Source organism: Capra hircus, chromosome 19, assembly GCF_001704415.2.
Source record: "Capra hircus breed San Clemente chromosome 19, ASM170441v1, whole genome shotgun sequence".
Classification (NCBI taxonomy): Eukaryota; Metazoa; Chordata; class Mammalia; order Artiodactyla; family Bovidae; genus Capra; species Capra hircus.
In genome coordinates, this window is record NC_030826.1 from 10,917,654 (window position 1) to 10,942,335 (window position 24,682).

Sequence of the window (24,682 nt, forward strand, 5' to 3'; positions counted from 1 at the left end):
TTTTGGGGCTCTCTATTCTTTTCCACTGATACACTGTCTATTCCTTTATCAGTACCACACCTGTTTTTATAGTGAGTCTTAATGTCAGGTAGTGTCAGTCCTCTGAATTTGATTTTCAGCATTGTGTTTGCTATTCTGGGTCTTTCATTTTTTCATGTAAACTTAGAATTAAACTGAGCAGGACCCTGTGGGGCTCCTGGGCATGGAAGCCTTTCTGTCCTCCATTTCTTGTTTATAAGGAACAGACTGCAGTCTCCATGACCTTCCCTGGGTTTCAAGGGCAAATTCGAACAGTTGGTAATTGAGGAAGGGAGGAGATGCAGAGACTAGGGAGGAGAAGCCAAGAAACCATCTGAGGCAAGATTAGAGGAACCAGGGAAGCTCATCGTTATTAGGAGACCACCTGAGACAAGATTTAAGGCATATAGATCCTGCATGCATTCTAATCTTGTTCAGTTCAGTTCAGTTGCTCAGTTGTGTCCGACTCTTTGCCACCCCATGGACTGCAGCACACCAGGCCTCCATGTCATTCACCAATTCCCGGAGCCGCCTCAAATTCATATCCATCAAATCGGTGGTGCCATCCAACTGTCTCATCCTCTGTCATCACCTTCTTTTCCCACCTTCAATCTTTCCCAGCATCAGGGTCTTTTCAAATGAGTCAGTTCTTTGTATCAGGTGGCCAAAGTATTGGAGTTTCAGTTTCAGCATGAGTCCTTCCAATGAATATTCAGGACTGATCTCCTTTAGGATGGACTGGTTTAATCTCCTTGCAGTCCAAGAGACTCTCAAGAGTCTTCTCCAACACACCAGTTCAAAAGCATCAGTTGTTCAGTACTCAGCTTTCCTCATAGTCCAAGTCTCACAACCATACATGAGTACTGGAAAAACCATAGCTTTGACTAGATGAACCTTTATTGGCAAAGCAATGTCTCTGCTTTTTAATATGCTGTCTAGGTTGATCATAACTTTCTTCCAAGGAGCCAGCGTCTTTTAATTTCATGGCTGTAATCACCATCTGCAGTGATTTTGGAGCCCAAGAAAATAAAATCTCTCACTGTTTCCCCATTTTTTTGCCATGAAGTGATGGGACCAGATGCCATGATCTTCGTTTTCTGAGTGTTGAGCTTTAAGCCAACTTTTTCACTCTCTTCTTTCTCTTTCATCAAGAGGCTTTTTAGTTCTTCTTCACTTTCTGCCATAAGGGTGGTGTCATCTGCATATCTGAGGTTATTGATATTTCTCCCAGCATTCTTGATTCCATCTTGTGCTTCATCCAGTCCAGTGTTTCACATGATGTACTCTGCATAGAAGTTAAATAAGCAGGGTGACAATATACAGCCTTGATGTACTCCTTTCCTGATTTGGAACCAGTCTGTTGTTCTATGTCCAGTTCTAACTGTTGCTTCCTGACCTGCATACAGATTTCTCAAGAGGCAGGTCAGGTGGTCTGGTATTCCCATCTCTTTCAGAATTTTCCACAGTTTATTGTGATCCACACAGTCAAAGGCTTTGGCATAGTCAATAAAGCAGAAGTAGATGTTTTTCTGGAAACCTCTTGCTTTTTCCATGATCCAGCAGATGTTGGCAATTTGATCTCTGGTTCCTCTGTCTTGTCTAAATCAAGCTTGAACATCTATAAGTTCATGGTTCACGTATTGTTGAAGCCTGGAAGTTCCTGCTTCATGTACTGTTGAAGCTAATCTTGTTAGCAACCAAGAACTTGAATTATTGCTATAAAACTCCTCACCAAATCCTCCCAAGTTGGGACACACAGTTTTTCAGGGTTTCAAGCCTACTGTGTCTCCCTTTGCCTGCAAAGCAATTAAATTATTCTCTTCTACTTAACCTAAAACTGTCTCCAAGATTCAATTTGGCATCAGTGCACAGAGGGTGCTCTTTTGGCTTGAGAATCAGTTTGTCAGTACTCACGAAGTTTCTTGGTGGGATTTTTATTGGACTGCATTGAATTTATAGATCAATCTGAGAAGAACTGACATTTTAACAATATTGAGTTTCTTATCCTTTAACATGGAGCATCTCATTAATTTAGATCATCTTTGATTTCTTTTATCAGAGTTTTATAGTTTTTCTCTTAGTTTTTTTTTTTTTTAAGGCGGTGTAACTTTTTAAAAATGTATTTTTGGCTGCATTGAGTCTTTGTTGCTGCAAAGACTGACGGGCTTTCTCTACTGGCGAGGAATGGGGGCTGCTCTCCAGGTGAGGTGTGTGGGCTTCTCACTGTGGTGGCTTGTCTTGTGGAGCTCAGGCTCTAGGGCGTGTGGGCTCAGTAGCTGGCACTTGGGCTCAGTAGTTGTGGCACAGGGGCTTAGTTCCCCCACAGCACGTGGAATCTTTATAGACCAGGGATTGAACCTGTGTCCCCTGCATTGGCAGGCGGATTCTTAACTACTGGGCCACCAGGGAAGTGCCCTCATATAGTTTTTTTTGTTTTTAATTTGGCTGTGTTGGGTCTTAGTTACGGTTCACGGGATCTTTCTTTCTTGCATCATGGAGGATCTTTTGTTGCAGCATGAGGATGCTCTAGTTGTAGAGCTTGAGCTCAGTAGTTGCAGCAGGTGTTCTTAGTTGCCCTGCGACATGTGGGACCTCAGTTTCTTGACCAGGGATCAAACCAGTGTCCCTTGCGTTGCAAGGCAGATTCTTAACCAGTGGACCACCATATAGTGAGGTAAGTCCCTCCTCATAGTTTTAAAGAGATTTTTGAACCAAAACGGTTAAAAACTATTGCTAACAGAAGTAGCATTCTGGACTAAGAGTATTTTTTAAAATTTATTTTTATTGGAGTGAAGTTGCTTTACAATGGTATACAAGTATTCAAAATATATTTTAATTTGATTGTATTTATCTGAACTTTTAAAGTGTAACATACCATAAATATTTTTCATATACTTTTTCATTTTTTTCATAAGCTTTTTGCATTCTACAGATTTTTCATATCAATAGTAAAATGGATTGAATAAATTGTGAAATATTCATTTAGTAGAATACTACACAGCAGTTTTTTAAAAAGTGATACACTGCCTCCACAACTGCGTAAATGAATCGTACAGACATTATGTTGTACAAGAGAAACCAGCACAAAAGAGTATAAACTGTATGATTTCATTTTTATGAAATTTAAGGACAAACATAATTATGCTAGTGGAAATCAGAATACTGGTTACCACTGTGCAGGGATAAGGAGTAGTTTGGACTGAGAAGGGACACAGGGGAACTTTCTGGAATTTGAGGAATTTTTTTTTTTTTTGAGGAATGTTTTGAATCCTGATTTAGTTTTAGTTATACAAGTGTGCATATATGTGTGTGTGTGCTTGTGTTTAATGACCGGTACACTTAAGATTAGTGTATTCTATAAAAAAAATACAAATAAAATGTATGTCAAAGGAAAGAACTTGAAAAATACAGAAAGGTACAAAGAAGAAAAAAAGACTTGTAAACATAAAAATGATTATTAGTAGTGTTATGTGTACCTTGTCTTCTGTGCGTGTATTTGCTTAACATAAGTTAATTTTTGAGATGAAATTTTTTACCTCCTCATTTAGTAGTATGTTATGAGTACTTTCCTATTTTAATAAAATTTCCTTCACATGAATTTTAGTTGCGCTGTAGCATTTTCAAGTGCACATATTATAAATTATTTGACTAATCTGGCATTTGACATATAAGTTGTTGCCAGTTTCCTTCCAATAAGAAAAGGTTCTAATATGAACATCCTTGAAAATACATCTTTGTATATATTTTTGACTCTTTCCTTTATATATTCTAAATATTAATTCTTTTTTGCTTATTGTGTTGCATGTATTATTCTTGTATCTATGGTTTGTTTGTGGTGTCTTTTTAAGTTTTAAAATTTTAGTGCATTCAAATTTATCCATGTTTTTTCTTTTATGAATTATAATATTTGAGTTTAGTTTTAGTTCTTATCCTTTGGGACATTTTTCTTCTAAGAGTGTTAAAGTTTTCTTTTTTAATAAATGTTTTCAACCACCTGGGAGTCATATTTGTTTATCTTGTGTGGTACCGAATCCATTTTATTTCCTGTATGAATTTTCTCATCATTTACTAAATAATCCATCTATTTCACTCTGATTTGTAATGCCACTTCTGCCCCATATCTGATTTTGTATATGTGTAAGCTTATTTCTGGACTCCTGTGTTGTTTGTTTTTTTTTTTTTTTTTTTCTTATTTTTGGACTCCTGTGTTTTTTGAGCGTGTTTGTCTAAGTTATATGATTTGTTAATTACTGTAACGTTAGAAAAATGCTGATGCATGGTAATAAGGGATATCTCCTCATTTTATTTTCCTTTGGAATGATCCTGGCTGTACGTTGCGTTGCTCTGTCATTTGAATTTTAGAATGAGCTTATAAATGTCTATGAACAAATCAGTTGGAAGTTTGACTATAATTGCATTAAATTTATATATCAATTTAGAAATAATTGATATATTACAATATGAAGTTTTTCATTCATGAACAAGATATAGTTTTAATCATTCATTATCTCTATATATCTTTCAATAGAATTTTGTAATTTTTAAAAGTCTTATTTGCTTTTGGTTACATTTATTCCTGAGAAGTTATAAAGTTTCTATTTCTTTTTCAAATGGTATAATCCAGAAATTACTTTTTCTGATTCTTATCAGTGTATAAAAATGGTAATTGATTTGAGATATAATTCACATGCCATAAAATTTACCCTTTAGAATATACAATTCAGTGGTTTTTCCTGTAGTCACAGAATTACGAAAGTATCATTGCTGTCTCATTTCAGAATATTTTGTCACCTCAGAAAGAAATCCTATACCCATTAGCAGTCATTCCCATTTGTTCTTACCCCAGATCGTGAAAACCTGTAATCCACTTTCTGTTTCTGTGAATCTACCTGTTCTTGTGACTGCCTTCTTTCACTTTGTATGATGTTCTCAGGGTTCATCTATGTTGTAGCATGTATCAATACTTCATTCCTTTTTATTTCCAAATAATTTTGCATTTTATGAATGTACTGTATTTTGTTTATCCATTATCAGTTATTTCTACTTTTTGGCGGTTGTAAACAATGCAACTATCACCATTCGTACACAGATTTTTGTGCGGACATATATTTTCAGTTCTGTTTGGTATATACTTAGGAGTAAAATTCCTGGTCCACAAAGTAACTCTGTGTTAACTTTTTAAGAAACTGCCAGACTTTTCCATAGGGGCTGTACCATTTTACAATCCCATCAGCCATGCACAAGGATTCTGATTTTTTTCCACATTTTCACCAACACTTGTTTTCCTATCTCTTTTATTATAATCTTTGTAGGAAGAACGCAGTAATATCTCAAGATGATTTTCTTTTCTTTTCTCTAATGACTCATAATGGCAAACAGTTTTTTAGCTGCTTATTGTCCACTAATGTATCTTTGGAGAAATCTGTATTCAAATCCTTTGCCCATTCTGAAATTGAGTTGTCTTTTATTGTTGATTGTTTAAGCCCTTTCTGTATTTTGGATATGAACAACGTATTGGATATATGATTTGCAAATATTTTTTCTCATTTCATAGATGTAGTAGTATTTTTACTTATTTTAAAATTAGGTTAGGGAAATTTCCTTTGATCCTAAGAAATTCATCATTGTCATTATTGACTTGTTTAGAAGTTAATTTTTACCACAGTAATGTGTGAACATAATTTAAAAGTCAGTGTTGTGGAATGATTGTCCTCCAATTAAATAAATAAATTTTTTAAAAAGTCAATTAGTACTATCAAGAAAAGCATTCATCTGCCCCACTATTTTTACTTCTCAGTGGCTCTTTTAATTCTTATAGTGGCTTTCTCTGATAATTAACCCCAATTTTCTAAGTAACATGTAGATTCAGCTACTTTTCAGTTTTCAATTTTTGATATTCTCTATTGAATTCCTGTTAAGTATGGTGAGGATTCAGCTCTTTTACACACACACTTTCTCTCTCTCTTTCAGAAACACATACACACACACACAGACACACACACCTCCTCTCTTTTCCTGTTTGTCCCTCCCTCTCTGTTTCGTTTTCCTCCCATCTTCTTCCCCTTTCTTCTCTCTCCATTTTCTCAGCATAATTATATTAATATTCACTGTGCATGTCATCATATTATATGTTATCATAGTTCATGATAGTAATATCATGTAACTTGCTTGATTAAATTTTAATACAATTCTAGTTTTACTATGAAGTAATAATTACCTGTAAGTGTGTGTGTTTCCCCATTTGCTTAGTTTTCTATTTATCTATAAACCTAGCTATCATTGTTTAGATAACGTAGCCAGAGGTAGCCTTGGAGTTGTCTCATGGTTCAGTAGATAGAATTTCATTCAGTCCTTTTATTTTTTGCTACAGTGCCTTATTGTCAGGAGTTCAGAAATTACATAGCTTTACCAAGTAAATTGCCAGTTGTCTGCCAGTGCTGGAGAGGAATAGTAGCTTTCATGTAAAGTGTTTCTCAGAGAACTTGATTTTTTTTTTTTTAAAAAAGAACAAATTAGTACTTATCTTTTGTTAATAATTTGTACTGTTGAATTATTCAAGCTCATGTTATTTTTTTGTTGTTCTTTATTTTTGGAAAATATTTTTGCAAGGACCTATTGTGTAGCACATGGAACTCTGCTCAATTTTATGTGCCAGCCTGGATGGGAGGGAGCTTTTGGGGGAGAATGGAGACACGTATATGTATGGCTGAGTCCCTTCGCTGGTCACCTGAAACTGCCACAGTGTTTAATCAGCTATACCCCAATACAAAATAAAAAGTTTAAAGTCTGGAAAAATAAAATAAAAGTAAAAAACTTTTTTCATATCCTTTAATGTTTTGTTCAGTGGAGACCAATTTTACTTTTATAAATGTGTATTATTTCACAATATATCTGGATATCGAAATTTTGTCTTATTTATCCCATTTCCCCATTTTATTTTCATTGATTGTATTGCATTGCTCAATTGCTCAGGCATGTCCCAACTCTTTGCAACCCCATGGATTGTAGCCCACCAGGCTCCTCTTCACATGGAATTTTCCAGGCAAGAACACTTCAGTGGGGTGCCATTTCCTACTCCAGGGAATCTTCCTGACTCAGGGATCAAACCTGAGTCTCTTGCATCTCCTGTATTAGCAGGCGGGTCTTTACTGCTGGGCTACCTGGGATGTCTTATTTATCCTATTTCCCCGTTTTATTTTCATTGAGCACAGGTTTTATTGTCAAACATCAGAGTTGTCACCAGTTATCTTTTATCATTTCAATATTCAGAGTTTTCTCTTTCACAGTGTGGGAAATTTATCTTAACGTCCACACTTTAGTCTGTATCTAAACTTATAAGCCATATAATCACTAATGAGCCAGTTAGCATACATTTTGTATTTAGCATGTATTCTTTCTTTGCCCTTTTTTTTTTTTTTAATTTTGCTTTTCACATAGTCATGACTCTTAGCATAGGCATACTCCCTGGAGGTATTCAGGGATTTAGGTGGCATATCAGATTTTTAAGCTTTTTAGAAACCATTTTGTACATTTTTATTTGGCCCATTGCTTTTGAAGGGCACTGAATAAAACTCTAATTGCCCGAAGAAATAATGAACCTTCTAAATGTGTAACTTCTTATTTAAATGTCTTTGAAGAGGATTTGAGAATATATGGGAATTCGGAATACATTGTTAGCACCTGCATATGAATGTTTGACTAAATGTCAATTATATTTCACTTGGGTTGTATTAACAGTTTTAAGAATTTTCCTGTTCCTCTCTTTTCCCTCCCCAACCCCTAACCAGTACACTTAACATGGTAATTTCTTACAGGGACATTTTTCTGCTGTCCTTCAAAGAGAAGAAAAAGTCCCATCGATTCATGGTAAAGAGGAGGCAAGAGAAATACCTGTTATTAGTGCTTCAACTCAAATAATGCTCAAAGGACTTTTTATGGTGCTTGACTATCTTTTTAGGCAAAATAGCAGGTAAGTAAAGATATCTGGTCTGTATTCTTCCTCTTAAAAATATTAGCCTTACTGGGTGCTAGCTACTAATTTTATGTGAGTACATGAGATAATGATAAGTGGTATAAATATTGCTCTTAACTGGCACACACTCAGTCAACTGATATTAGTTTTTGTTAATGAAAATGAGTATTGAAACCAGTAAATAAATACATTTAATTAATTTAGCGTTAAATTTACAATCCTCTGAGACTAAATTTAAGTCTTCATTTAAGTATATTTTATATATGTTTCTTCCAATGTCAGAAAGTCTCTCTTATTATGTAAATCCTCTGTTTAATAAAATGTGAAAGCAGTCAACTTCCCACACATTACTCCTTAAGTTACAGTACTACCTGGTTCCAATGTTTTTTTAAGTATTTTGTTTTTTTTTTTTAATGGTAAAATATCCTGGTGGCTCAGACAGTGAAGAATCTGCCTTCAGTGTGGGAGACCTGGGTTCCGTCTCGTGGTCGGGAAGATCCCCTGGAGAAGGAAATGGCAACCCACTCTACTATTCTTGCCTGGAGAATTCCATGGACAGAGTCCACTGTAGCCTGGTGGACTACAGTCCATGGGGTCGCAGAGTCGGACATGACTGAGCAACTAACACACGCACACACACACACACACACACACACACGTAATATAGGGCTTCCCAGGTGGCACTAGTGGTAAAGAACCCGCCTGCCAATACAGGAGATATAAGAGACATGAGTTCATTCCCTGGGTCGGGAAGATCCCCTGGAGGAGTGCATAGCAACCTACTCCAGTATTCTTGCCTAGAGAATCCCATGGACAGAGGAGCCTGGAAGGCTATAGTCCATGGGGTCGGACACGACTGAAGCAACTTAGCATGCATGCACATATACATAATGTAAAACTGAACAGTTAAAACATTTTAAGTGTACATTTTAATAGCATTAACTATGGTCACATGGTTGTGCACTGTCAGTTTCCAGAACTTTTTCATCATCCCAGACAGGAACTCTATATCCATGAAACAGCATCTTCCATTTCTCTAGCATCGCAGCCTTTGGTAACTTCTGTTCTACTTTCACCTGTATGGATTTGCCCTTTTTGGTGTCTCCTGTACATGGAATCACGTAGTATAATGTTTTTAAGGTTAATGCATGTTATAACATACATCGTTCCTTTTTATGGCTGAATGATATTCTATTGTGTGTATATGCCATATTTTGCTTATCCATTTTTATATTGATGGACACTTGTATTGTTTCTACTTTTTATCTATTGTGAATCATGCTGCAGTGAACACTGATGTACTAGTACCTGTTTGGAGTCCCTGTTTTCATTTCTGGGTACATACCTAGCAGTAGAATTGCAGGATTTATGGTAATTCTGATCTAACTTTTTTAAGAGCCGCCGTACTATTTTTCATAGCAGCTGCACATTCTGCATTCACATAATGATGCACAGGAGTTCCCAATTTCTCCACATCCTTGCCAGTACTTGTTATTTTCTGGTTTTTTTTTAATAATAGCCATCTTAATGAGTATAAAGGGTTTTGATTTACACTTGGCTAATGACTAGAGGTGTTGATCATCTTTTCATGAGCTTATTGTCCATTTCTACATCTTCATTAGAGAAGTGTCTGCTCAGGTCCTTTGCCCATTTTTGAATGAGGATTTTGTTGTTTGTTGAGTTGTAAGAGTTATTCTGCATGTTCTGTTTCAGATACACACGTCACAAATATTTTTTCCTATTCCTGTGTGTACTCTTTTCACTCTCTTGATAGTATTCTTTGATGTACAAAAGTCTTTAAATATTAATGAAATCCAGTTTATTGATTTTTTTTCTTTTGTTGCTTATGCTTTTTGTATCCAGTTATAATGGCCAAATATGATGTCGTGAAGATTTCTGCTATGTTTTCTTCTAAGAGAGTTTTGTAATTTTTAGTTCCCAGGAACTTTTTTTTGACCACGCCCCCATGGCCTGTGGGATTCGTGTTCCCCAACCCGGGAACAAACTCACGTCCTCTGCATTGGAAGCTCAGGGTCTTAACTGCTGGACCACCTGGGAAGTCCCCCCACCCCCAGTAATTTTATAAAATTCTCTCTACCTAGTACAAGGTTCCTGACTTGGACTTTCTCTCTGAGGGTAAAATTAACAGTCAGTATTACTATGAGGACATGGTAGAGAATACCAAATTTCATTCTGTTTAAGCTTAGGTTTATAGCCTCTTGTGGAGAGAATTTATAAACTGTATCAGATTACAGAGGTCATATAGTTTAGTACTTCATTAAGAATAGATGAAAGGGATGTTCAGGTGGGAGGGGACAGGTAAACCTATGGCTGATTCATGTTGATGTTTGGTAGAAACCAGCACAATATTGTTAAGTAATTATCTTTCAATTAAAAATAAATAAATTTAAAAAAGTAGATGAAGAGTTAGATCACATTTTAAAGGCACTTGAAACTCAGTTTCCTAAACTTTCAGTAGAAATTGTCTTTCTGTTTTCTAATGCAATAAAAAAGTTTAACCCGCTCTTTAGTTGTTTTTTTTTAAAATAATAATACTGTTAACTATTTTATAACTAATGATGTAACAGAAATGTAGAGAGCTCTGAAGTAGGAGTTAGGAGGCTTGGATTTTAATCCTGGCTTTGCTGTGATTTACATAATCTCTGAACATAGGGATGAGAAGTGATAAAGGGTGGATGGTTAGATGATGCATAAACTCCGTAAGGGTGGATTGACCCTAAGGTTTAATGATTTACTTTCTGTCAGAATTACTGAGTTTAGTGGCATTAGTTGTTGGTGGGGGACAGTGTTATCTAAAGTTCTGCCATTTAAATGCCATTTTATCTTCATTTAGATTTGCAGATGATTATAAAGTCGCTATTCAACAGACTTACTCTTGGATAAATCAGACTGATACTACAGATAAAAATGGGTTATTGATTCTATCAAAAAGTAAGAAACGTTCACGGCAGAAGGCAGCAGTTCATGTGCTAAATTTTTGGTGCTTAAATCCAGCTGTGGTAAGCTTATCATGCTGTAAATAAGAATTCTTGCTCAATATCAACAATTAAGTAAATTTGTTTGACTTTTTAAAAAATGATTTTATGTATTTAATGTTGTTTCCTTGTAGGCCTTTTCAGATATTAATGGCAAGGTTTGGACAATTGTTTTGACATCTGGGACATTATCACCAATGAAATCCTTTTCATCAGAACTTGGTGTTACATTTACTATTCAACTAGAGGCTAATCATGTCATTAATAACTCACAGGTTAGTTTCTTTTTTTTTTTTTTTTGAAGTCTCTCTTAGTCTTTTCACCTCAGTATAAGTGTCTATAAACAAGTTAAAAGGTAACTGAAGGACTAGCAAACAAATCCTAATAGGAAAATCAACATTTCAATTTCAGTAAAAGAAAGTTTGTCAGCTACTTGGTAGTGTCAGCAAAAGGAACTACTGATAAATAATATTCCTTCAACCCAGTGAGTAAAAATATGTACTTTGCTTACAAAGACTGTATTGCAGTTTCCTTATTTAAGTTTAAATTTTTTTAATAAAAATTAAAAAGAAAACAAATTCAACTCTTTTTACTGTAATTTCTAATTGTCTAATTATTTGTGATTCTTTTTTCCATTAGACTATGATGTATCTATATTCTAATTTTTATGTCTTTATCTTTCCATTGCACTTAGATTAATAGCTGGTATTAGTTAATGAATTTTCAGCACATGTTTGAATATCTGAAATGAATTAAAAGTATTCTTGTGAGTCCTGTGACATAAATTTTAATTTTTTATAACAATACCCTGTAAATGTTACTTAAATTTTCCTAAGGATGTTTCAATTTTTCATTTGTCAATCTGCCCTCTATTTCTTTTTATTAAGTAATTGAAAGTAGTTAGCTACATGCATAATGGTATGGCCATAAAGAAGCAGAAGATATTAAGAGAAGAGGTGGCGTGAATACACAGAAGAACTATACAAAAAAGATCCTAATGACCTGGATAACCACCATGGTGTGATCACTCACCTACAGCCAGACATCCTGGAGTGCGAAGTCAAGTGGGCCTTAGAAAGCATCACTGTGAACAAAGGTAGTGGAGGTGATGGAATTCCAGCTGAGCTATTTCAGATCCTAAAAGATGATGCTATTAAAGTGCTGCCCTTAAAATGCCAGAAAATTTGGAAAACTCAGCAGTGGCCACAGGACTGGAAAAGGTCAGTTTTCATTCCAATCCCAAGGAAGGGCAATGCCAAAGAATGTTCAAACTACTGCACAATTGCACTCATCTCACATGCTAGCAAGGTAATACTCAAATCTTTCAAGCTAGGCTTCACCAGTACATGAACCGAGAACTTCCAGATGTTCAAGCTTGTTTTAGAAAAGGCAGAGGAACCAGAGTTCAAATTGCTAACATCCACTGGATCAAAGAAAAGGCAAGAGAATTCCAGAAAACATCTGCTTCATTGACTATGTTGAAGCCTTTGTTTGGATCACAACAAACTGTGGAAAATTCTTAAAGAGATGGGAATACCAGGCCACTTTACCTGCCTCCTGAGAAATCTGTATGCAGGTCAAGAAGCAACACTTAGAACTGGACATGGAATAACGGATTGGTTCAGAATTGGGAAAGAGAGTATGCCAAGACTGTGTATTGTCACCATGCTTGTTTAACTTATATGCAGCATAAATCATGCAAAATCCCAGGCTGGATGAATCACAACCTGAAATCAAGATTGCTGGGAGAAATATCAGTAGCCTCAGATATGCAGATGACACCACCCTTATGGCAGAAAGCAAAGAGAAACTAAAGAATCTCTTGATGAAGATGAAAGAGGAGAGTGAAAAAGATGGCTTAAAACTCAACATTCAGAAAATGAAGATCATGGCATCTGGAGAAGGCAATGGCACCCCACTCCAGTACTCTTGCCTGGAAAATCCCATGGATGGAGGAGCCTGGTAGGCTGCAGTCCATGGGGTTGCTAAGAGTCGACACGACTGAGCGACTTCACTTTCACTTTTCACTTTCATGCATTGGAGAAGGAAATGGCAACCCACTCCAGTGTTCTTGCCTGGAGAATCCCAGGGATGGGGGAGCCTGGTGGGCTGCCGTCTCTGGGGTCGCACAGAGTCAGACACGACTGAAGTAACTTAGCAGCAGCAGCCCCATTCAGTTCAGTTCAGTTCAGTTCAGTCGCTCAGTCGTGTCTGACTCTTTGTGACCCCATAAATCGCAGCACACCAGGCCTCCCTGTCCATCACCAACTCCCGGAGTTCACTCAGGCTCACGTCCATCGAGTCAGTGATGCCATCCAGCCATCTCATCCTCTGTCGTCCCCTTCTCCTCCTGCCCCCAATCCCTCCTTTTCCAATGAGTCAGCTCTTTGCATGAGATGGCCAAAGTACTGGAGTTTCAGCTTTAGCATCATTCCTTCCAAAGAAATCCCAGGGCTGATCTCCTTCATTACTTCATGGCAAACAGATGAGGAAACAATGAGAAACTTTGTTTTCTTGGCCTCCAAAACCACTGCAGATGGTGACTGCTGCCATGAAACTTAGACGCCTGCTTCTTGGAAGAAAAACAATGACAAAGCTAGACAGCATATTAAAAAACAGAGACATTACTTTGCCGACAAAGGTCTGTATAGTCACAGCTATGGTTTTTCCAGTAGTCATGTATGGATATGAGAGTTGGACCATAAAGAAGGCTGAGGGCCAAAGAATTGATGCTTTTGAACTGTGATGTTGGAGAAGACTCTTGAGATTCCTTGAACTGCAAGGAGATAAACCAGTCCATCCTAAAGGAAATCAGTCCTGAATATTCACTGGGAAGACTGATACTGAAGCTCCAATACTTTGGCGATCTGCTGTGAAGAGCTGACTCATTAGAATAAGACCCTGATGCTGGGAAAGATTGAAGGCAGGAGGAAAAGGGAATGACAGAAGATGAGATGGTTGGATGTCATCACCGACTCAATGGACATGAGTTTGAGTAAACTCTGGGATATGGTGAAGGACATGGGGTCGCAAAGAATCAGACACAACTGAGCAACTGAATAGCAGCAACAACATGTTTGAGCGCCTAATTGAATTCTAGTTCTTTATAAAGAGCTATAGTTTTCAACCAAGGATTGTTTGCGGGAATTACTGACATTTAGTAGGTGAGGGTCTTGAATGCTAAACTCCTATGTAACAATGAATTGTGGTTTCCAAAATGCTAGAATGCTCTTGTTTAGAAACATTGCTATTAGCAGTAGCAAAAGGAGAACATATGATCCACATTTTCAAGTTGTTTTCTTTGGAGGCTCACATAAATATGGGAAGTTATTAATAAATTGAACAAATTTTCCCAAAAGAATGTTATTATAGGGTCTGTGTTCTCAGTCTTAGGCACAAAAGCCCATTTAACTTATAATGTTACTAGATAATGATAATTAGTAAGAATAATGCTAGTTCAGCTGGATTCTGTTTTAATATTTCCCCCAACTTTTAAAAACTTTAATTTTAATTGTGGTAGAAAACACATCATAAAATTTACCATGTTAACTGTTTTTAAGTGTATAGTTTGGTTTTATAAGGATATTCATATTGTTGTGTAACCAATATCTAGAGCTTTTCATCTAACAACACTGAAATTCTATTATAAAATAACAATTCTCAATTCCCCCCTCTTCCCAGCCCCTGGTAACCACCATTCTACTTTTCGTTTTTATGAATTTGACTTTTCTAAATCAAGGGATCTAAGACCAGGGATCGAACCCGGGTCTCCCGCAATCCAGGCAGACACTTTAACCTCTGAGCCACCAGGGAAGCCCACTATTCTAAATACATCATCTAAATGGAATTACAAAATTTTGTGATTAGTTTATTTTGCTTAGGATGATGTCTTCAAAGTTCATCTTTGTTGTAACATGAATCAGAATTTCTTCCTTATTAAGGCTGAATAATATTTGAATTGTGCGTGTGTGTGTGTGTGTGTGTATCACATTTTGTTTGTCCATTCATTTGTTGATTTCCCCAGCTCTTTATTTAAAAAAGTATAGCTTGGAAAAAGTGGAAAAAATAGTATTAACATAGTAAATATCTTTATATCCTTAATCTAGGTACATCAGTTGTATAACTTTGCATCTTTGTATATATACACATGAGAGGAAAGGAGAGAAGAGTAATACTGTAAAATATTGATGATTACATTAACTGGATATATTATTAGAAAGTAATTTGTAGACAATGTGATACTTTGCCCTTAATTAGTTTAGAATGTTTATCCCGAGAACAGGTACATAATCTTGTGTGATCACAATATCATGATCATATCCAAGCAATTTAACATTACTACAAATAGAATCTATATTCTTCCAGTTATTTCCAGTGTGCTGTTTATAGTGTACCTGTTTATTTTTTTAATTCTTGATCCAGGATCCAGTTAAGTATTATATATTGTGTGTGGTTTTCATGTTTCTTTAGTTTAGTTTTTCTTTTTTTTTTTTCTTTCTTATTTTAGATTGAATTATAATTGATTTACTGTATTAGTTTCTGGTGTGCAACATAGTGATTCAAAATTTTTATAGATACTCCATTTAGTGTTATTATGAAATACTAGCTGTTATTCCTGTGCTGTACAATATATCCTTGTAGCTTATTTATTTTTATACATAGTAGTTTATACCTCTTAATCTCTGACCCCTATCTTAGATTTCTCCATTCTGGAGTAACTCTGTGAGCCTCTCTGTTTTGTTGTATTGATTCATTTGTTTTATTTTTTAGATTCCACATGTAGGTAGTAACATACAGTATTTGTCTTTCTCTGTCTGACTTATTTCACTTAGCCTAATACCTTGTAGGTCCATCTGTGTTGTTGCAGTTGGCCAGATGTCATTCTTTTTTATGGCTGAGTAGTATTCCTCTGTGTGTGTGTGCGTGTGTGTGTGTGTGTGTGTGTGTGTACATACATGTACATCTTTATCTATTCATCTATCTGTTGATGGACACTTAGATTGCTTCCATATCTTTAGCTGTTATGAATAATGGAGCTATGCACATTGGGAGTGAGCACACACAAACATCTTTTCAAATTAATACTTTTGTTTTCTTTGGATATATTCCCAGGAGTGGAATTGCTGGAGCATATGGTAGTTCTGTTCTTAGTTCTTTGCAGAACATTCATACTGTTTTCCATATTGGCTGCACAAATTCATGTCTTTTTAGTCTTTGAAATAGCTTTTTTGCCCCTTTTTTCTGTATTTCATGATATTTTAAAAGAATTCAAGTCACCAGTTGTCCTTAGGAATATTTTATAATCTGGATTTTTCTGATGGTTTCCTCATGATAAGATTCAAGTTAAAGTGTTTGATAAGAATGTTTTGCAAGTGATATTGTTACTTCCCATTGTATCATATCAAGAAACACATGGCTATCAGTTTGTCTTATTATTTGTTGATCATTTAGTTTAATGTTGATTAAACTGCTGTCCATCAGATGTCATCTTGCAAAATATATCTCAGTCTTGTGTATCGTTTAAAATATAGGACTATTACATTTTTCAACAAGCTAAAGTGTTCATATTACCTTTCGAATGGGCTTCCCCAGAAGCTCAGCTGGCAAAGAATCCATCTTCAATGCAGGAGACCCCAGTTCGATTCCTGGGTAGGGAAAATCCCCCTGGAGAAGGGAATAGCTACCAGCTCCAGTATTGTGGCCTGGAAAATTCCATGGACAGAGGAGCATGGTAGGCTACAGTCCAGGGGGCCACAAGGTGTCAGACCGACTGGGCGACTTTGACCTTTTGTCTTTAGAATACTAATAAAATTTGTAGTTTCTCATAATCAAATACTAAGACTAGATCTGTATAAATGTAAAGAAATTGTATATAACCAAAATTTGATGGGTCTGATTTTCTGTGACCATAGATCTTTGAGCATCAGGGAATTTGTGAAACAGTAGTTCCTGTCATAAGTGAATCTTAGAGACTTACCTATAGAATATGGTGTGTGCGTGCTCAGTTGCTTAATCATGCTGGACTGTTTGTGATTCCATGGATGGGAGCCCGCCAGGCTCCTCTGTCCATGGTATTCTTCAGGCAAGGATACCGGAGTGGGTTGCTGTCCTCCTCCAGGGGATCTTCCTGACTCAGGGATTGAGTCTGCATCTTCTGCATTTGCAGACAGATTCTCTACGTCTGAGCCACCTGGGAAGGCCGTAGCAGATGGTACCATCCCTCATGTCTTATTTTGGATTCATTTCTAACTTACTCATTTCCTTTGTTCCCAAGATCCAACAAAATTCTGTTACATGGTTAATTTTGTAAAGGTATTGAGGAAATAAGTAAAACCTAATTTCTGTCATTCTAAGAGAATTCAGTCTGCCTGAAGAACTTTAGGTAGACTTTAGTTCTAAAGTAAAACGTCTATGAATTAAATCTGGGCTTCCCAGGTGGTGCAGTGGTAAAGAATCTGTCTGCCAATGCAGGAGACTCAAATTTGATCTGTAGGTTGGGAAGATCTCCTGGAGGAGAAAATGGCAACCCACTCCAGCATTCTTGCCTAGAAAATTCCGTGGACAGAGAAGCCTGGCAGTCTACAGTTCATAGGGTCGCGAAGAACTGGACAAGACTGAGTGACTGAGCGCCCTTGCATACATAACTAATTAAAGATAATAGGAAAAAGCCCGACAATTTAAAAATAAATTTTCTCTAAAGTCATTGCTTGATCTTTTTTTGACATACACAATTAAGGCTCCCAGCTAAATGCTAATTTGCCAGCCTTATTTTGGTATAACTCTAATACTGACATACTTATATTCTAGGTTTGGGTTGGCACCATTGGGTCAGGGCCCAAGGGTCGCAATCTCTGCGCTACCTTCCAGCACACGGAAACATTTGAATTCCAGGATGAAGTGGGAGCTCTTTTGTTATCTGTGTGCCAGACTGTTAGCCAAGGAATTTTGTGTTTCCTGCCATCTTATAAGGTAAGGGAATATTTTTGTTTACTTTTGCCTTTGAATAATCATATGGTATTACCATGATAAGCTTCCTACGATCAGATGCAACAGAGAGTAATTACAGTTTTTTAAGCATCATATATTATTTTACTTTTTATTGGTTAAGATACTGCCTGCTTGTTCTGGCACTGTTTTACTTGGATGTCCAAAAGACTGAAGGTGTTCAAGCATTTTAGTGGGCTGTTTTTGTATATGTGATTTTTATTCCTTGGGGCAACTTGATATTTTCTGATTAAAGGAAAAAGGATCATTATTTTTCACTTTGATAAACTAGACTATTTGAAAATTTCAAAATATGAATTTAAAATATGATTTTCTTTAATGCCCATCTAAAAAGATGTATTTGGCTAGGAAAAAAACAAAACACAACGGTTTTTCTTGTTTTTAGAGTCGTTCTGAGTTTTAATGTTTTCAGGAGTTAAACTGAGTTATGTAGTATATTTTAGTCCTCCTAATACTCAAAGCATTAAAACCACATATAATTTCCTGAGAGTATTATCATACTTTATGAAAATCTAAGCTAAATTTCAGTGTAGAGGTGGTGTTCCCTTTTCTTTTTTCATAGGAAGTTATTATATATATAAGGACAGTAGTGTAATATACTTGAATGACAATATTGATACCTTTGGCTCTTCTGTTGTCTTTCCCTCTCTATACATACTGCTATGGTCTGATGTGTCCCCCCAGATTTCATATGTTGAAATCCTAGCCCCCAAAGATAATGACATTTGGAAGTGGAGTCTTTGAGAGATGCTTAAGGCATGGTGATATAGTCCTCATGAATAGAATTAATGACTTAAAAAGAAGCTCCAGCGAGATTTCTTGTCCTTTCTACCATGTGAGGTCACAGTGAGAAGGTGCCACCGTGAACCAGGAAGAGGGCCTTCACCAAACATGACTATGCTGTTGCCTTGATTTTGTACTTTATAGCAATCAGAACTGTGATAAATTTCTGTTGTTTATAAGCCACTCGATTCCTGACATTTTGTTATAGTAGCTGGAATGGGACTAAGACACATACTTTGTTACCCAAAGGTACAGTAAATACTGTAGATAAACTGAAGGAATTACTCTCAGGAGAAATTGAATCAGATAGGTTTCTTTTTTTTTCCCCAAGAATATCTAAAAATGAAATGGACATAAACATATTGAAAATTCTTATTACAAAGCAATATTTATTACAAAGCAATATTTATTACAGAGTGTGAACATCTATCCCAGAAGTTATGTGAAGGAAAACTAATAATTAAGCCTGGAACTAAGGAGAAGCAAGCACATTAAGAAACCTTTTAAACTAACACAACAATGTAAATCAACTATGCTTTAAATTTTAAAGAAATAAAACCTTTTTATATTTTCCAGTCACAATCACAACAAGTAAGCCTGGAAATGCCCAGTTAAGTAAATGAACAATTTCACTTTTTGTTAGTCTTCAACAAAGTTTTTAATTGCTGATTCAATTTTAATAGCTTTTAATGTCTTCAGATTTTTTGTTTCTTTATGATTCAGTTTGTAGATTGTTTGTTTCTTGGAATCCATCCATTTTATCTAGGTTATCCAGTTTCTTACCTTATGTTAGTTTTAGGTTGTTTGCTTTTCTTTTTCTTACTCCTTCAGGTGTAATAGTAGATTTACTGGTTTAAAGTCTTTGTTTTTTTCAAGTGTGTGATTATAGCTATAAATTTTCCTCTTAGCAGTTCTTTCTTTGTGTCCCGTAAATTTTGTGTTTTCATTGTCATATTTGTAAGATATTTTCTAGTTTCTGTTGTGAGTTCTTTGACCTATTGATTGTTTAAGAATTGTGTTGTTTGGGTTCCTTATATTTGTGAATTTTCTAGCTTTCTTTTTATTATTTATTACTACTTTTAGTCCATTGTGATTAGAAAAGATATTTTATATGATTTCAGTCTTTTAAATTTTATTATGACTTGTTTTGTGGACTAGTATGTGGTCTCTCCTGGAAAATACACCATGTGCATTTGGAGAAAATGTGTATTCTTTTGTTGGGTGGTGTTCTATATATGTCTGTTAGGTCCAGTTGGTTTACAGTGTTCAGATTCTCTATTTCATTGTTTATCTCTGTCCAGTTCATATTCATTATTGGAAGTGAAAAATTGAAATCTGTTACTGCAGGATTAGCAGTTTCTCCCTTCAGCTCTGTCATTGTTTGCTTCATATGTCTTGGGAGTTCTGGGTTTGGTTTTTGTTTACAATTGTTATACGTTCTTCATGAATTGACCCTTTTATTGATATGTAATATCCCTTGTCTCGTAACAACTTTTGATATATTTGTCTCAAACTGGTAATGGCATCCTAACTTTCTTTTGGTTATTATTTGTATGTAATCTCTTTTTCTATCCTTTCATTTTTGACCTCCACATCTTTAAATCTGAAGTGAATCTCTTTCTGTTTTGAGGTATAAGTTTATAGTATTATGTTAGTTTCAGGTATATAGCACAGTGTGTTTTTTGCAAATTATATTCCATTATAAGTTATTACAAGATGTTGGGTATAATTCCTAGTTCTATGTTGCTTATCCATTTTATTTATAGTGGTGTGAACCTGTCAATAAACTCAATCGATTGTTATCAACATATAGTTGGATCATTTATTTTTATAATCCATTCTGCTATATCTGCTTTTTGATGGGAGAGTTTAATTCACTTACTTTTAAATTAATAAATGATAAGAACATACTTTTTTTTCTGACTGTGGAACTGACTGTGGCTCAGATCATGAACTCCTTATTGACAATTCAGACTTAAAGAAACTAGGGAAAACCACTAGATATTCAGGTATGACCTAAACAAATCCCTTACAATTATACAGAGGAAGTAACAAATAGATTAAAGGGATTAGATCTGATAGACAGAGTGCCTGAAGATCTATGAACAGAGGTTTGTGACATTGTACAGGAGGCAGTGATCAAGACCATCCCCATGAAAAAGAAATGCAAAAACAAAATGGTTGTTGGAGGAGGCCTTTCAAATAGCTATGAAGAGAAACTGAAAGGCAAGGACAAAAGAAAAGATATACCCATTTGAATGCAGAGTTCCACAAAATAGCAAGGAGAGATAAGAAACCCTTCCTCAGTGATCAATGCAAAGAAATAGAGGAAAACAATAGAAGAGGAAAGACTAGAGATCTTTTCAAGAAAATTGGAGATACCAAGAGAACTTTTCATGCAAAGACAGGCACAATAAAGGACAGAAATGGTATGGACCTAACAGAAGAAGATATTAAGAAGAGTTGGCAAGAATACACAAAAGAACTATACAAAAGAGATCTTCATAACTTAGATAATCACAATGGTGTGATCACTCACCTAGAGCCAGACATCCTGGAATGTGAAGTCAAGTGGGCCTTAGGAAGCATCCCTATGAACAAAGCTAGTGGAGGTGATAGAATTCCAGATGAGCTATTTCAAATCCTAAAAGATGATGCTGTGAAAATGCTGCACTCAATATGCCAGCAAATTTGGAAAACTCAGCAGTGGCCACAGGACTGGAAAAGGTCAGTTATCATTCCAATGCCAAAGAAAGGCAATGCCAAAGAATGCTCAAACAAACACACAGTTGCACTCATCTCACATGCTAGTGAAGTAATGCTCAAAATTCTCCAAGCCAGGCTTCAGCAATACGTGAACCGTGAACTTCCAGATGTTCAAGCTGGATTTAAAAAAGGCAGAGGAGTTCAGTTCAGCCGCTCAGTCTTGTCCAACTCTTTGAGACCCCATGAATTGCAGCATGCCACGCCTCCCTGTCCATCACCATCTCCTGGAGTTCAGTCAAACTCACGTCCATCGAGTCGGTGATGCCATCCAGCCGTCTCATCCTCTGTCATACCCTTTTCCTCCTACCCCCAATCCCTCCCAGCATCAGAGTCTTTTCCAATGAGTCAACTCTTTGCACAAGGTGGCCAAAGTACTGGAGTTTCAGCTTTAGCATCATTCCTTCCAAAGAACACCCAGGGTTGATCTCCTTTAGAATGGACTGGTTGGATCTCCTTGCAGTCCAAGGGACTCTCAAGAGTCTTCTCCAACACCACAGTTGAAAAGCATCAATTCTTCGGTCTCAGCCTTCTTCACAGTCCAACTCTCGCATCCATACATGACCACTGAAAAAACCATAGCCTTGACTAGACAGACATTTGTTGGTAAAGTAATGTCTCTGCTTTTCAATATGCTGTCTAGGTTGGTCATAACTTTTCTTCCAAGGAGTAAGCGTCTTTTAATTTCATGGCTTCAGTCACCATCTGCAGTGATTTTGGAGCCCAGAAAAATAAAGTCTGATGCTGTTTCCACTGTTTCCCCATCTATTTCCCATGAAGTGATGGGACCAGATGCCATGATCTTCATTTTCTGAATGTTGAGCTTTAAGCCAACTTTTCACTCTCCTCTTTCACTTTCATCAAGAGGCATTTTAGTTCCTCTCCACTTTCTGCCATAAAAGTGGTATCATCTGCATATCTGAGGTTATTGATATTTCTCCCAGCAATCTTGATTCCAGCTTGTGCTTCTTCCAGCCCAGTATTTCTCATGATGTACTCTGCATAGAAGTTAAATAAGCAGGGTGATAATATACAGCCTTGACATACTCCTTTTTCTATTTGGAACCAGTCTGTTGTTCCATGTCCAGTTCTAACTGTTGCTTCCTGACCTGCTTATAGGTTTCTCAAGAGGCAGGTTAGGTGGTCTGGTATTCCCATCTCTTTCAGAATTTTCCACAGTTTATTGTGATCTACACAGTCAAAGGCTTTGGCATAGTCAATAAAGCAGAAATAGATGTTTTTCTGGAAGTCTCTTGATTTTTCCATGATACAGTGGATGTTGGACATTTGATCTCTGGTTCCTCTGCCTTTTCGAAAACCAGCTTGAACATTTGGAAGTTCACAGTTCACGTATTGCTGCAGCCTGGCTTGGAGAATTTTGAGCATTACTTTACTAGTGTGTGAGATGAGTGCAATTGTTCGGTAGTTTGCACATTCTTTGGCATTGCCTTTCTTTGGGATTGGAATGGAAACTTACCCTTTCCGGTCCTGTGGCCACTGCTGAGTTTTCCAAATTTGCTGGCATATTGAGTGCAGCACTTTCACAGCATCATCTTTGAGGATTTGAAATAGCTCAACTGGAATTCCATCACTTCCACTAGCTTTGTTCATAGGGATGCTTCCTAAGGCCCACTTGACTTCACATTCCAGGATGTCTGGCTCTAGATGAGTGATCATACCATCGTGATTATCTGGGTCGTGAAGCTCTGTTTTGTACAGTTCTTCTGTGTATTCTTGCCACCTCTTCTTAATATCTTCTGCTTCTGTTAGTTCTATACCATTTCTGTCCTTTATCGAGCCCATCTTTTCATGAAATGTTCCCTTGGTATCTCTAACTTTCTTGAGATCTCTAGTCTTTCCCGTTCGTTGTTTTCCTCTATTTCTTAGCATTGATGGCTGAGGAAGGCTTTCTTATCTCTTCTTGCTATTCTTTGGAACTCTGCATTCAGATGCTTATATCTTTCCTTTTCTCCTTTGCTTTTTGCTTCTCATCTTTTCACAGCTATTTGTAAGGCCTCCTTAGACAGCCATTTTGCTTTTTTGTATTTCTTTTCCACGGGGATGGTCTTGATCCCTGTCTTCTATACAGTGTCACGAACCTCCATCCATAGTTCAACAGGCACTTTATCTATCAGATCTAGTCCCTTAAATCTATTTCTCACTTCTGCTGTATAATCATAAGGGATTTCATTTAGGTCATCCCTGAATGGTCTAGTGGTTTTCCCTGCTTTCTTCAATTTAAGTCTGAAGGTGGCAATAAGGAGTTCATGATCTGAGCCACAGTCAGCTCCTGGTCTTGTTTTTGTTGACTGTATAGAGCTTCTCCATCTTTGGATGCAAAGAAGATAATCTGATTTTGGTGTTGACCATCTGGTGATGTCCATGTGTAGAGTCTTCTCTTGTGTTGTTGGAAGGGGGTGTTATGACCAGTGCGTTCTCTTGGCAAAACTCTATTAGCCTTTGCCCTGCTTCATTCCATATTCCAAGGCCAAATTTGCCTGTTACTCCATGTGTTCCTTGACTTCCTACTTTTGCATTCCAGTCCCCTATAATGAAAAGGACATCTTTTTTGGGTGTTAGTTCTAAAAGGTCTTGTAGGTCTTCATAAGAACAGTTCAACTTCAGCTTCTTCAGCATTACTGATTGGGGCATAGACTTGGATTACTGTAATATTGAATGGTTTGCCTTGGAGATGAACAGAGATCATTGTGTCGTTTTTGAGATTGCATCCAAGTACTGCATTTTGGACTCTTTTGTTGACCATGATGGCTACTCCATTTCTTCTGAGGGATTCCTGCTCGCAGTAGCAGATACAATGGTCATCTGAGTTAAATTCACCCATTCCAGTCCATTTTAGTTTGCTGATTCCTAGAATGTCGACGTTCACTCTTGCCCTGTCCTGTTTGACCACTTCTAATTTGCCTTGATTCATGGATCTCTTTAATTAATGAATAATATGTCTGTATATACAGCATTAAGATCAGAATGGTATTAACATCTAATATTATGGCATAATGGACATAATTGATAAAATACGGTTTTGTTTTATAGATGTATAACTCAATTTTAAAACATCTAAATATAATGACATTGTAAACAACTTCTATGAAAACATCAATAGCTATGAAGATAAATCACCTGAAGT

General features: G+C 36.5%; 1 protein-coding gene across 1 annotated transcript in view; it reads left to right on the forward strand.

Moving 5' to 3' along the window:
- BRIP1 (BRCA1 interacting protein C-terminal helicase 1) overlaps positions 1 to 24,682 on the forward strand; it is a 185,014-nt gene that overhangs the window by 67,331 nt on the left and 93,001 nt on the right. The window contains exons 11-14 of the mRNA XM_013971848.2: positions 7,833 to 7,987; positions 10,845 to 11,010; positions 11,121 to 11,261; positions 17,794 to 17,955. Of these exons, the coding sequence (XP_013827302.2) occupies positions 7,833 to 7,987; positions 10,845 to 11,010; positions 11,121 to 11,261; positions 17,794 to 17,955 (624 nt within the window). The remainder of the gene's footprint in view (positions 1 to 7,832; positions 7,988 to 10,844; positions 11,011 to 11,120; positions 11,262 to 17,793; positions 17,956 to 24,682) is intronic.